The sequence below is a fragment of the Rhinolophus hipposideros genome (assembly GCF_964194185.1).
Source record: "Rhinolophus hipposideros genome assembly, chromosome: 2".
NCBI classification, from domain to species: Eukaryota; Metazoa; Chordata; class Mammalia; order Chiroptera; family Rhinolophidae; genus Rhinolophus; species Rhinolophus hipposideros.
This window is the reverse complement of record NC_138048.1, coordinates 46,219,234-46,234,003: the sequence shown is the minus strand read 5'-3', so window position 1 is coordinate 46,234,003 and position 14,770 is coordinate 46,219,234. Positions and strand designations below refer to the sequence as shown.

General features: G+C 37.7%; 1 protein-coding gene across 2 annotated transcripts in view; it reads left to right on the top strand.

Annotated features, from left to right (window-relative positions):
* The window catches only part of TMEM39A (transmembrane protein 39A), a 30,505-nt gene that overhangs the window by 1,253 nt on the left and 14,482 nt on the right, over nt 1-14,770 (top strand). The window contains exons 2-4 of one of the 2 annotated variants that reach the window (XM_081063622.1): nt 354-540; nt 7,216-7,438; nt 12,892-12,975. In XM_081063622.1, coding sequence (XP_080919748.1) covers nt 428-540; nt 7,216-7,438; nt 12,892-12,975 — 420 coding nt within the window. In that variant the 5' untranslated portion in view covers nt 354-427. The remainder of the gene's footprint in view (nt 1-353; nt 541-7,215; nt 7,439-12,891; nt 12,976-14,770) is intronic. The other variant, XM_081063623.1, reaches the window with a different exon arrangement.

Genomic DNA, 14,770 nt, shown 5'->3' with positions numbered 1-14,770 from the left:
GAAATATTACATCTGAATTGGAAATGCTTATATCAGGTGTTTCTTGTAAACGTCTACCTGATTGTAATATCTTTCATATTGCTGTACGTCAACTGATAAAATACACAAATTGTGGCTTCCCTAATGCTGACCAGAGCTTAGATCAGAACTTAGGCTTCTGACCTGACCCAATAGAGTCTGAATAGTCCTTTCATTAGTATAAAGTAATAGACACTGAGAGCATTTGCTTGAAAATCTGGTTTTACAAGCCCTGCTTTCTCAGTTTTTCTGCTTGTTTTGTTACATTGCCTGGTTTAAAAATAGTAAACTGATATGTAAATTTTTTTGTGTTTTTTTTTTTTGTTATTGTTCAGAGTTGAAACAGGTTGACCACCATTAACCTGGGTTGCAACTACAGGTGGCACTGGAAGCAGACTGGTTCCCGGACATGCCCGGTGGAAGGAGGGGCCCTAGTCGGCAGCAGCTAAGCCGTTCAGCTTTACCTTCTTTACAGACTTTGGTTGGTGGGGGCTGTGGCAATGGAACAGGCCTTAGAAACAGGTAAAGAAGAAATAAGACTATCCATAATTTTTTATATCCTGTGATCAGTAAGACTAACATAGAAGTCATCATGCTGTTTAGGTATTTGTTTATGAAGATGACTTCTTGACACTGAAGTAGAAATCCTGCCCTTGAAGACTGAAAGCTCAGTATTTCAGAATACTTGGGAGATAGAAGTTGTGGTATAGGACCTACATAATGAAAGCAGTCCAACTCTTACTTGTGGCTGATAACCCAAATTCTAGTCATCACCTTTTTATTAATAGCTATTAAAAGAAGGGAGGAATGAATTAAAGTACAAGGCAAATGTAATCGTTTAATCACCAGCATTCTTTTTTGTTGTTCAAAAAATTGTTTGAAATTAATAAACTGTCAGCTGTAACCTAAACATCTTAAGATTTTTTTATGTCATGTTGTATGAGAATAAAGAATTTGATTTTTTTAATGGAAATTTATCTCTGTTCCTAATTTTTAAAAGTTAGGGTGAATTATTTCTAATCCAGGATAATTAACTTCATCAGGAGATTCAATCATGTAGAGAAGGAAAGAGTTGGCTTTTGATTAGGATAATTTTTGCCAGCTAACTTCTGCTTCCTCTGTAAACAGTTTTCTCTTGCTTTGATGCTAATTTTCAAATCTAGCAATCCCTACTGCTGCTGTCTTTTCAGACCCTACTTATATTATTTGTGCACTTCTTTCTTCCTGGCCTGCTCTCCCTGTTTCTGAATTTGTCATTTCATTGGGAGTTGTCCCTGAAATTCCAGTTTGGAGGGATTTTTCCAGTTTCTGATTCTCATTATACTAACTTTTCTATCTAAATTTTATGTTTATATATGTGTACAGATTTCAGAGTATTATTTTTCACTCTGCTCTTTGGATTTTCTCCCTTTCAAAACGATGATGCTATCTGCTTCATAGCAGGATGTGAAAATAAAAGAAATAGCTTTGAAGTAACTTTTTAAAACTTTCCCCTGAATTTTCCAAAATTTCTACAACATGTGTTATTTTATATTTTTAAAAATAAAAATAAAAAGAATGAGAATATGTGAAAATGCTTTTGAAGAAAGGTACCTTCTAATATACCGGGGGTGCCAAAAAAATGTATACACATGACTTGTATTCATCTTTTGTTATTGGTATATATTGAGTATTAAAGTAATACTCAATATTGCTTTACAATATTAAATATTATTGTAAATATTACTTTACAATAATACTTCGCAATATTAATTGTTTTGTTATCGGTATATATTGAGTATTAAAGTAATACTCAATATATACCGATAACAAAAGAATTTTAATATAGTTTTTTCCTTTCTTAAAATGTGTATATATATTTTTTGCACTCTCTGTAGATATTGAAGTGAAGGATGTTTTCTATTTGAAGCATATGTATGCCTTAATTTTACTAATATATACTGACAACTTAGTGATTCAGTACTTTCAAATTACAATAGAAAATCGTAGCTGTGCCTAGCTAGGATTCTATCTAGCTAAACAATTCTAGATCTGCCTCTGTATTAACTCTGGCAGTTCTTTGTTCACTTTCTTCTACTTGGGCTCTGAGGATTCCCCTAGATCATAAGGTTCTCAGACTGAACCACAGAATCCCTCCTCACTGTCCTGGGGGCTACTACAGGAGCGCCTAGAAGGAAGAAAGAGGCAGGCAGGTCTGGCTGTCCAGGCTTCACGTTTCCTAGTCCTCTCTTAATCAGACGAATGCTTATGTGTTTTAAATATTGGAATACCATGTAAAATGTCTTTTGGGGAAGGAAAAATGAAGTGTTCTGCTATTACAAAAAGAGCTGAACACTACATTCCTAGATGATCCTGCTTGCACTTGAACTCTGCAAATAGAATACTGGGAAGAACTAGGAACATGTAGAAATTATCTCTGCTCTTAGGTGGGGTTAGATCATCTATTCTTTTCTCTGCCTTCTTTGTAGCTCTTCTGTCCTGGCTTTCAAGGGTTCCAATCATGGTTGTCTTAATCGTCCGTTCTCTACCTACTTTACTCCTTGAATATATATTTCTTTAGCATTTAATTGGGTGGTGGAGAGAAAAACATATTTTTCAACAGATTAGAATAAAGATGGAAGGTCATATTGTTCATCGTTTGAAAAGTCACTGTTATTAAGTGACTATCTTGTGACATTTTTACCTAAAGAGGTTATTTTGGGAGATGTTTCTATATTTGTTTCTTGATGGGAAAGAAGCAGTCTAGAATAGGGTATTATATAAGACCTGGGATAGGGGTATAAAAAAACATGGGGAAAACCCAGTGATAAACAGCCTAAAATATAGTTTTAGGAAGGATGTGTCTGTGTACTAAGAGTGTCCAGACGAGGAAAACTCACTTCTGGAGTGTCTGTAAAGAGACAAACAGATAATTGCTTAAGTGTGATATTATTTTGGATGATATATTTGATTCCGCAAGACAGGTCAGCTGGAGAAGAGAGCATTTACGCCTGTTTGGTAGGTGTTTGTGGCCCGATTGGTGAAGTTAAACTTGAGAATGTCAAAGAGCTAGTTTGGTAACACAGTCAAGATTGAAATCCATAGTTCTCTGTCCCACTTTCTACCTGTGGGGAGCAAAGATTTGTTTTTGGGACAGTGTGCTTAGGTGATTGCCTTCTAAAGGAGGGGGATATACTGTGAGTTTTTGAATTTCCTAGAGAGCTTTTAGTTGAGAATCTTATTTGAGAAGGACTAAGCGGGAGTGTTTCTTTGTTTTGTCTTTGCAGGTACTTTATTAACAATATCACCTGAGCAAGTCCAAATGATCACTGCTTTATTCCTTCTTCTTATTCTTTATTCCTTTGAAGCTTTCTTACTTTATCCATTTGCTTAAATTGTGCTGCTTGCTGGCTCCATAAAAGCCAATCTTAGGCCTGCTATGCTAAGTCTTTCCTGCACACAAACTTTACATGCAAGGACAAAGCAGATGTTCAGCAGAAACCACATTGTCTGCGCAAATGGTTTAGGCACAATGAGCCACTCTTAATATTCAGGGAAACTTTTCTATCAGTGTCCAGTCAAGTTCCCAGATGCCAGCCTTGCAAGCAGCCCTTTCTTAGGTTAGCTATGCTGAACACCTGCTTTCCTTTTGGGAGTCTGGAATTTCGGTATTGCTAGGCAGAGAGTGTTTCCATGGCCAGCCCCCAGTAAAAACCTTGGGCACTGACTAATGAGCCTTCCTGGTAGACAGTACTTCCCACGTGTTGTCAAGAGTAGTTGCTGAAAGAGTTAAGTGCGTCCTATGTGACTCCACTGAGAAAGGCCTCTTAGTTTGCACCTGGTTTTCTCCAGACTTTGCCCCATCTACTCGTAATTTTCCTTTGCTGACTGATTTGTATCCTTTTGCTAGATAAATCTGAGTTGTGAACATGACTGTATGCCGAGTCCTATGAGTGCTCCTAGCAAATCATCAAGTCTGGGCTTGCTCTTGGGGACCTGCAGCGCAGTTTGAAAGAAAATATTCAGTGTTAACATTGAGACGCGTTCTTTAAAGAGAATCTATTCCAACCCTTGTATTATAGATGAAGAAACTGAGGCTCAGGGATATAAAGTTACTTTCTCAAAGACCACAGCGGGTTAGTGGAAAATCTGGGACTAGAACTTGCCCACATTGTATTTCAAACATTTGTGTCACTTTGCTTTTCTTGAATCTAATTTTATATCCTGTTAGAGGAATAATACTTTTGTTTTCTCTAAATAACACCTCTGTGATTAATTTTCTGATATTATTGACCAAGTCTGTTTATTTAAGCTTTTTTTTATGTGGGGTGTGTTAAGAACTTTGATCATATCTTTTCTCGAGCTTTCAACTTAACAGGACTACCAGCTCTTTCCCATTGATGCTCTGGATCACTTTATTTGACCTTTGTCTCTGTTTTCTCTTGAAATATAATAGCCCCCATATGTAGACTACCACATGTGTAGATCTTTTGTCCTTTGTTTTGAATATCTTTCTTGAGGCTCAGCATGTTATTGACTTTGTTAACTGCAGAGGCACCTTAGTCTTCACTTGGGAAAAAATTCTGTAAGAACCTTTTTAACCTTCAAATCATAACAAATAATTTAGCATGCTCTCCCCATTGGTGTATTTTTGACTGAAGAGGGATTTTTGACTGAAGAGGGATTAGAATTTCTATTTTGTTCTAGAATAGAGGGCTCCTAACCTTGTAACTTCTCATCAGAGTTTTTTATTTCATATCTGATGATTAACTGGAGTGAGAGAATAGATTGGCTGCTGGCATTAATCTCCTCCATTCAAGTTCACCAAATTGTACAACTCCAGAGGGCACTTATGTTGCACTCTGTGTGAATGTTGTCTCCTGGGGTTGTGCAGTGCTGTGGCCCATCTGCTGCGTGGATCAGAGGGCTTTGGTGTGTTAATGATTGGTTTATGATTGAGCAGGTAAGGTTGTGAGACCTGATAGATAACAACCTACTCCTTGGTAAGCTTGTTCTATTGAAGAATGAGAGGAAGAAACTTCTATAATTTTTTCTGACACCCCACCCCACCCCCACCCCTATCCCTGTTCTTCCCTTCTAGCTCCTCTAAGTTTCTGCCATGGTATTCTTTTTTTTTTTTTTTCCAATTTTTTTCTTAATATTTTTTTTTTTCTAAAGTTTCACTTTAGAAAGATCTCTGAAGGCAGATTGGAGGATTTGGATTTGGATTTTTTTCTTAAGATTTTTTTTGTTTTTTAATTGGGGAACAGTATGTTTTTCCAGGGGCCATCAGCTCCAAGTCGTCCTTCAATCTAGTTGCTGTGCCCCTGCAACTAAGATTGAAAATGGCGACTGGGCTTGGAGGGTGCAACTCAGCTCCAAGTCCAGTCGCCGTTTTCAATTTTAGTTGCAGGGGCACAGCCCACCATCCCATGTGGGAATTGAACCGGCAGCCTTGTTGAGAACTCTCACTCTAACCAACTGAGCCTCTAACCATCTGACCACCCTGCCGTGGTATTCCTAACTGTGCAGAATGAGCACAGTTCATATTCCCGTGAGTCACAGAAAGTGTTGTGAATGTCACATACTAATGCTAGAATTCTATATTTGGAAATTTTAGAGTTGAATGGTAATGTTAATATTGTTCCTTCCCTGGAATCTTCTTTGGAAGTATCTAAACCAAGCCTCTTTTCCCTGTTCTGTAAGCCATAGTACACTCTTAGATCTCTATGACTATTTCCAGGTATATAAATACTGGGAAGTTTTATTCCCTTCCTCCATCTTATCATTTTAGATAGCCCAGCTATTTCTGACCTATAAAATAGCTTGGAAGAAAGAACAAGAAGGTAGGGATTAAAACCTGTACATGTTAATTTGTGTTTTAAGAGATCGCGCTCTCTTTTATGACTGTATTGGTCTGCTATCTTCTCAACCTAAAGGCATATATTTGCCGTGAACTAGGAAAAGTACAGTCTCTATCCTTAAGATTGTGGTCTGATAGACAAGACATAGATGTATACAAAAAAATTATATAATAGTATGAAAAGTGCATATAATAAAGGCATATGTTATATTCCATTGAGTTAGCTCCTACTCCTGGCAAGCCTATGAATGAGTGATGTCCACGGTGTCCTATACTCAACAGGACAGCTCCTGTAGACTCACGCCTATGCTGCTTTTATGGAGTCCGTCCAGCTCACATATGGTCTTTCTCTTTTCCTGCTGTCTTCTGTTTTCCCTGCATAAAGGCATAGTTTAGGTGTAATGGTAGTACAGAGGAGAGATGAACGAGTTTTAACGGAGTGAGTCAGAGTAAGCTTCTTGTAGGATATGCTTGATCATTTTAAGTCTTGAAGGATTTGTCAGTAAGTGTGTGTGAGGAGTTAAGGAAGGTGGTTTTGGAGGGTATTGCCAGTAAAAGGAATGGTGTGTACAAAAGAATAGTATGCATGTTCACAGATAGCAAATAGTATGGGTATTGTGTAGGGTGCATGTGGAATAGTGATAAGAGATGGAGCTGGTCTGGTAAGCAGAGGGATTCATGGGACATACTAAAAGTTTTTTGATATTAATTATCCTATCAGCAGTGCAAAGTCATTAAAGGGGTTTAGGCAAGAGAGTAACACTATCAGAGTTTCACTTTAGAAAGATCTCTGAAGGCAGATTGGAGGATTTGGTGAAAGTGGAGTTGAATTTAGGGAGATTACTGCAATAATTTGGATGAAAAATAGTAACTGCTTGAACTAAGGCAATGGGGTTTAGAGAAGAGGGTGCAGTTTGGAGAAAGTTTTATAAAGTAGAATATATAAGATTTAGAGAGTGATTGGATGTGGTGAGTTAGAAGCGAAGTTCTCATATGACCCCCAGGTTTCTGGTGTGGGCAGCTAACTGGGTGGGACATGAACTAGGGTCAGGACTGCAGGAGGAGAACACAGAGATGTCTAGTACACAGCTTGATAACATGGTCCAGAATTCCGCAGCAATCTCTATGGAAAGAAATTTTAGTTTTCAGCATGTAGGAGGTAATGGAAGTCATGGCCGCATAGGAGGTCACTGAGAAAGAGTGTGTAGTGGGAGAAGACACGAGCCAAAGATCCTAGGACAGAGTTGTGGGGAAAGCTAACAGTGAAAGGGTAGGTGGAGAAGGAAGCAGGGGCCCCGTGCCCTGTGACATTGCAGTGCATCACTACTGGTGTTAACCCTCGTTTTTTCTTTCAGGAATGGTAGTGCTATTGGCCTTCCGGTCCCACCTATCACAGCCTTAATCACCCCAGGTCCTGTTCGTCATTGCCAAATTCCTGATTTGCCTGTGGATGGGAGCCTGCTCTTTGAATTTCTCTTTTTCATCTACCTGCTGGTGGCTCTGTTCATTCAGTACATCAATATCTATAAAACAGTGTGGTGGTATCCTTACAATCATCCTGCTTCTTGTACTTCTTTGGTAAGTCTTAATAGCCTTTAAGTTCTTCATGTTACTTAGTCAAGAAACTGGTTAGAAAACTGTGCAGAAATTATTTTTCTTAAATTTTTTTCTCATAAAATGTTTTTCTATTAAACCACAGATTACTTTCAGAACTATAATGTCATAAGATTCAAACAATAAATATCTGGCTTTGGTCCGTGACTGGAGGAAAGAAAAACAAATAAAAATGCAGAAAACATTTAAAAAATGCATTATAATATCACAGAAGGTTTTGACATTTAGCTTTCTCTACACCATGTAATAATTGTCAGAAGTTTAAGGGGCCAATATGATTAAATTCCAGGAACTCTACCCTTTTATGTCTGTATTAGGATAATGGTAGCTTCTAAAACATAAATAAACCCAAAATTGTATAATGCTTCAAACATACAACAGTTTGAGGCAGTTACCCTGGTTGGTAGGACCTTTGGTCGATTAGGGGACGTAGGCTGATGGAGGCGGCCGTCTTCCAACCTGTGGCCTTCAAGTTGGCTGTGGTCCATCCCTGTCAGCCAGAAAGAGGAAAGAGCAAAGGGAATTAGAAAGGAGAGTTGCTTACAGGCCCGACGCACATCATTTTATATGTGTCCACTCCTAACTGCAAGGAAGGCTGGAAAATATAGTTCTTTTACTGGGTTAATTGTTATCCTGAGTAAAATTGGACTGTTACAAAAATAAAATTGAGACAAAAACTAGCTGTCTCTGCTAAAGTACATCACAATATATTGTAGGTTTCTTCTACCTTCTTTCCAGTTATTTCGGAGGGCTGTGATCATCTTGATGCAGAGACGGTTCTCTATAGGTGGGTGTATAAAATAACGGGTAAGGCTAGTCAGGTAACTTGACAGATACGTGGTTGGCGGTGGCAGATTTTGATGGGTAATGGAGATACGCTCTAGGAGAAACATTATTGTCCTGGGTGGTTTATGTGTCTGTGACTTATAAATGATTAGAAAACTTCCCTGGCTTGGTGAACATAGAAAGGAAATGTGGACCAAAATTTTCAAGATAGTATGGAAAGGGAATAAACATTTTTCTTTTAAATATTTGTATCACTTGGTTGTTCCTGGAATTAACTATTAAGAATTTTCTTTCCACATTGACCATCTCTCGATTCAATATCAGGTGAAAAGAATTTCACTTTCTTCATTTAAGAATTATAATGATTTAGTGCCAAATTGTATGCTTTATTTTTAATAGTCTTTCTTCCCCACCTGGATTATGAATTCATTGAGTGTAGGAACTGTACTTCATCCTTCTTTGGACACAGTGTTATAAAATGAAGAGGTTGGATCAGCTGATCTTTAAGTCTTCTTCCAGATATGTAGCTCTATAAATACCTCACTATCTTAACAGTGACAGTGGCAAACACTTACTAAGACACTTGCTGGTTATTTGCAGTTATCATCTCATTTACTCTTTGTAAAAATAGGTTGGTACTACTGTATGACTCCCATTTTATAAGGGAGAAATACGAGACCTAGAAATTATGCAACTAGCTCAAAATCACATAGTGACACAGTGAGCACTGACATCTAGACCTATCTGCTATGCTTTACTTTCTGTATTTAATCTATGGTTATTCCATAATTACTTGTTGCGTAGGTCATGATACAATTTCCACTTTGACATCCTATGAAAACTTCTCACTTAATGAATTTTCAGGCTAATCAAAAAGCTCTCCTCCCAGTCAGCCATTTCTTATGAAAGTTCTTTTAAAAGTCCCCTACAGAAGATGTAGATGCCTGATCACTGCCCTGTACACCTGAAGCTGAACAATAATGAATGTCAACTGCGAGTTTATATATATATATACATATATATACTTACAAGAAGCGGAGTACAGCATTAGGAATAGAGACAGTGGAAATGTAATGGCTCTGTGTGATGTCAGCGGGGTAGTGGATATGGGGAGGAGGGTTGACACTGTGTGAAGGATATAAATGATAAATGTCTAACTACTACTTTGTTTGTGCACCTGAAACTAATTAAAAATGAATAACTAAATAAGTCCCCCCTACAAATGTTTTCTTGAAACGAAGGGAGCCAGTGCTCCTGTGAGTCAGGAGCTGTTGCTACACCGCTGACTCCAGAATGCTACTTCCTTGGCACTGATGCACCACCATAAATGGGTGCCTTTCACTTGCCACTCTCCTTACTTCATTTGGTTCTCAGTTCAAGTTTTACGTGATACCTGTTTGGCAGAAACTACATCAAATATAGAACGTTCGTAGTTTTTAGCTTTCTATTCTGGAGTAGAGGAAGGCACACTTAAAGGAGGTTATCGTGTGGACTGGCTCGCTCATCTGCCACCTATGACCCTTGCTCACACAAAGCTCACAGTTTAATTGTGGAGCTAAAAGTAACACGTGTGGAATAGCAAATAGGGTAAGATTTTTAGCCCATGAATCCGAAAGGGGCCTGAATCAGTGAGCTGCTCAAAGATAAATGGGCTGTGAGAGACCTAGTTCCTTCGTATCACTGCCAGTGTTGAAGCATAGCAGGTGGCGGTCTGACTGGGATGTCTAGAAGGGACTCGGACCTCACCTGGTGGGCTGTCTCTTTTAAGTTCTGTCATGCATATCTGACTCGGAAATGTGTCACATTTATATATTAGGTTTTTCTTTTTCCATTTCAAGATCTTAATAATTATCAAAAAGTACACTTGAATATGTACAGTATCATTCTAGTTGTCAAGCAATTGGCTGAATGAGTCTTAACCCTAAGAAACATTAAGCTAGAAGTAATATGTTAAATTATTCAGAATAGTCAGGAGTGGAGGTCTCCGATTAATCAAATATTCCGGTTTATAGAGCTAATCATAAGTAGATCACCAGTTTTCAGTGATTTAGAATATAACAAAATTTGCTTAATAACAAGATATTTTAGGCACTTAAATCTCTCTCTTTTTTTTTTTTTTTTTTTAGATTTTATTGGGGAAGGGAAACAGGACTTTATTGGGGAACAGTGTGTACTTCCAGGAGTTTTTTTTCAAGTCAAGTTGTCCTTTCAGTCTTAGTTGTGGAGGGCGCAGCTCAGCTCCAGGTCCAGTTGCCATTGCTAGTTGGAGGGGGCACAGCCCACCATTGCTTGCGGGATTCGAACCGGCAACCTTGTGGTTGAAAGGATGCGCTTCAACCAACTGAGCCATCCGGTAGCTCAGTGGCAGCTCAGCTCAAGGTGCCCTGTTCAATCTTGGTTGCAAGGGGTAGAGCCCACCATCCCTTGCGGGACTTGAGGAATTGAACTGGCAACCCTGTGGCTGAGAGCCCACTGGCCCATGTGGGAATCCAACCGGCAGCCTTCAGGAGTTAGGAGCACGGAGCTCGCCTGAGCCACCGGGCCCGCCCGGCCGGCACTTAAATCTTTTGATATTAAAAAAGTCTTAGATGGACCGTTGATGCCTAAATAAGACCCTCAGACATGAGCTAGGGAGTTGAGTGAACTTGCTTGCTTTACTTTGGAGGAGTGGGGTGAGCAAGGAGGGCTCAAAACCAAGAAGGGCTAAATACTGTTATAATCCAAAACAGGTAGTGGGGTGGAGGAGGGGGAAAGGAAATGACCTGAGGAGCGTATGGTCAGCAACTCTCGTGACATTCTGGCTATTCCACCTTTAAAATGTATCCCAAATATGGCCAGTCCATCTCCATTCCTACTCACCCTGTTCAATCCATAATCATTTCTCCCGAGTCAAAAGCAATAGCTTCTTAATTGATCTTGCTCCACTGTAATATTAATATATGCTCCATATAGCAATCAGTGTGAGCATTTAAAAATACAAATACAATCATGGCACCCTTTGCCTGAAACACTTTTATGACTTCCCATTACAGAAAAACATATATAAACTTGATATTTTGTTGCTCATTATCTCATTTCAGCCTTCTTGCTGATTTTCAAACGTATGTCTATTTTCCTGCCTTTGGGGCTTTGTGATTTCTTTTTCCTCTGCCTTAGGCACTGTGCCTCCAGATATTGCTGATGGTTTTTTTATCATTTAGCTCTCAGCCCAAATACCATCTTCCCTAACAACCAATTTAAATTGGTTCTGCACTGCCTTTCCCAGTCGTTATTTATCAGTTTTACTTCTTGCCAGCAGTTACAACTATTTGAAATGCTTTTACTTCTTAGCTTGTTTATTGTCATTAGCCTTCTCCCTTAAACAAATTTATTAAAGATAAGGGTTTAGCTACTGTAACAGGGTGGCTAAAAGAGAAAAGAAGCTTATTTCCCTAATAAATATTAGGTAGGTGATATAAAGCCATTGTGGCAACTCTTTGTGTCTATTGTTCTGCCACCCGCAACATGCTTCTTCTCAATCATGGTCCAAGGGTAAGCTACTCCAAGTCCTGTCATAATCTGGCTGACAGGAAGGAGGAAAGGAGAAAGACACAACTCCTTCCTTTAAGAGCATGCAGGGCTTAGAAGTTGTACACATCAGTTCCTCTCACCTCCTTTATTTACAAGTAGTTTTTGCAAGGGAGGCTGGGAAATAATTCTGTAGTTAGCTGGGAGTCAGTGCCCAGTTAAATTCTGCTGTGATGGCAGAAGAGAACTAGTAAGCTCTGCCACCCCCTTGCCCTCTCACGCCGCAGTAAAAAGTAAGATCCAGGATGGCAAGAACCCTGTCTATCATTCTTCAGCACTGTACCCTCAGTATCAAGAATACTTGGCACATCATGGGTGCCTACTATATATTTACTGAATGAATTAATTGAGAAATTCAACTTTTTATTCTGGAAGCAGAACTGTGGAAACCTACAGACCTTTTGACCATCAAAATGAAAATACATCCCGATTTTGTTGGTTGCTAATGACTTCATTTTGTTTAGTATCACAGTTATAGTTATACAGACTTAGAACTAGAAGGAACTGTGTTTAGCACGTAGGTAATGCTATCATTTTATAGGAAGAAGAGATCAAATATAAGACATGTTTTTAAATCAAAGGAGAAAGACTGAATGTAATTGATGTTTCAGTGAGTAGGGAATTTAGGTTAGTAGATTACCAATGGATTGCATCAAGAGACACCAACAGTAATTCCTACAGACTGGCAATTCCAACTGATCCATTAAATTTGACACTCATAACTATGGCATTTTAGGTAAATTATTCTTGCCATAATCCTGCAGGTTATCACTTGTTAACCCCAAACTGTAATCTTTTCCTTTTAATACAGTAAACTGTACAAAAAGGAGAGGAATACGTTTCCAGGTAGTTTAAAATAGTGTTTGAAAAGTTAAAGCAACTTGTCATGAAAGGAGAAGTAGAAGATAGGTGGTCTCTTCAAGATCTCTCAGATTCCCGTGGTCTGTAACTGTAAGGTACGTCACCTAAGGGAGAGCTTTTGAGGGGGCAAACCTCTTCCTGTAATAGTTAGAACTGGATACACGTATATTTATTTCTGATGAAGTTATTTGTTTCTCTTACAGAATTTTCATCTCATCGATTACCACCTGGCAGCATTCATCACAGTGATGCTTGCAAGGAGGCTTGTATGGGCCCTCATCTCAGAGGTAACAGCTCATTCACTGTATTCTATCACTTGTAGCTAGAGTTAGATACTAGAACAGGTTCAGATTGAAAACATGAAGTGTCCAAATAAAATTTGAATACAATTATAAATTAGTTTCTTTATTTCTACATGAATCGTGCTAGTTCTTTTTAAAAGGCTTTCCTACAGTATATTTAAAATTCAAATGTGATATAACTCAAGAGAATTGTTAGAAATCTCATTTGGCAAGAGGTTATTTCTAGCTTCCCAGTTCTTAAGTACAATCTTTTCTAATTTTAATAGTTACAGTAAAAGTAAGATGAATTTTAGGTAACTTGATATGAAGAGTTCTAGGTAAATAAACAGTTGCATCTAAAACAATATTATTGTTTCAAGTAATATTCACTTGAAATTATTTGTATATCATTTGTGGAGTTGCTAGCAAGAGACATTTGTTTCAGTTTATTAAAACTTGGAATTTTAAAATGACAACATCCAAATTGGCATAAAACTAATCTTGAAGATTAAAATCTAAGTTTAGTGCTCAGTGGAGGAAAGAGTTGGGACATTATTAATATGATCTTTTTAAAAATTAAGTTGTTTATAGAATTGGCTGATGGTATAACGTATCCCAAATCTGGCTGCTTCATCTCCATTGCTATTCACCTTGTTCAATCATTTCTCCCCTGAGTCAAAAGCAATAGCTTCTTAATTGATCTTGCTCCACTATAATATTAATATATCCTCCATATAACAATCAGTGTGAGCATTTAAAAATACAAATACAATTGTGGCACCCTTTGCCTGAAACACTATATTTGTAAACTCCAGTGAGGGAGGAAGATAAATGTATTTTCTTAAGATTTTGTTATCTTGTGCATTATAAATGATTATTATAACAACAACAAAATGTTAGCTAAAGTGGCTAATAATTTTAATCTTGGACTTTATAATTCATTGTGAAATTTTAAATGAATAGTTACTATAATCACAGATAACTGAGGGTCAACTTTTTTCTTCCAAAACATACATGGAAAGTCTTTGTGTCTGTTAGCTCTAATTTTCAGGAATCTTCTTTCTACAAACACAGAGTGATTACAGATATTAAGTCATAATATGAAAGCCATTTGAAGTTAACTAAAAAACATCGGTAGTAGGATCATCTGTTTTTCACAGTGGGAAAGGCTGTCTATAACCTTTTCTCCCAGGTTCTTTATTTAGGTCATGAAAGTAGAAGTTAACTTTGGGATATATTCAGAACTATGTTCTTTCTTTAGAGGAACTCAATGGAGTTTTATGTTTACATCTGTTAAAACAGCAGGGAATGATTTTGTTTCATCTCTTCAGTTGCTTAGAAATGATACTGTGTATGTCATATTAGTATACCCAGTTAGTGTGTAAATCCTTCATAACTGGGGTTTCTACCTTGGAGCTTCAAGGACTCTAACTTGAAGTACTCTGCTGTTTCTTTTACTAATGGTGTCACAATAGTTTAATAGCTTTTGCATAAGCTTAGTTGGAGAGTATATTAGCTGCGTTTTCTAAAGAAACCTATAATTGTTATAGTACAAAATACTTAGGTTAATTTTAAACAGATTTCTAATCAAAGACTTGAATCTGTACCTTAATGTCCATCAGAAAGGGAATGTTTAAATAATTATGGCATATCAACATAATGGAATAGCATGCAGCTATTAAAAAGATGAAAATTTCTTCACATACTGACCTCTGAGATATTAAGTGAAAAAAGCAAAGTACAGAACAGTGTTTAAGGCAGGTGGAAGGAACAAAATATATTTGCTTATATATGAATAAAT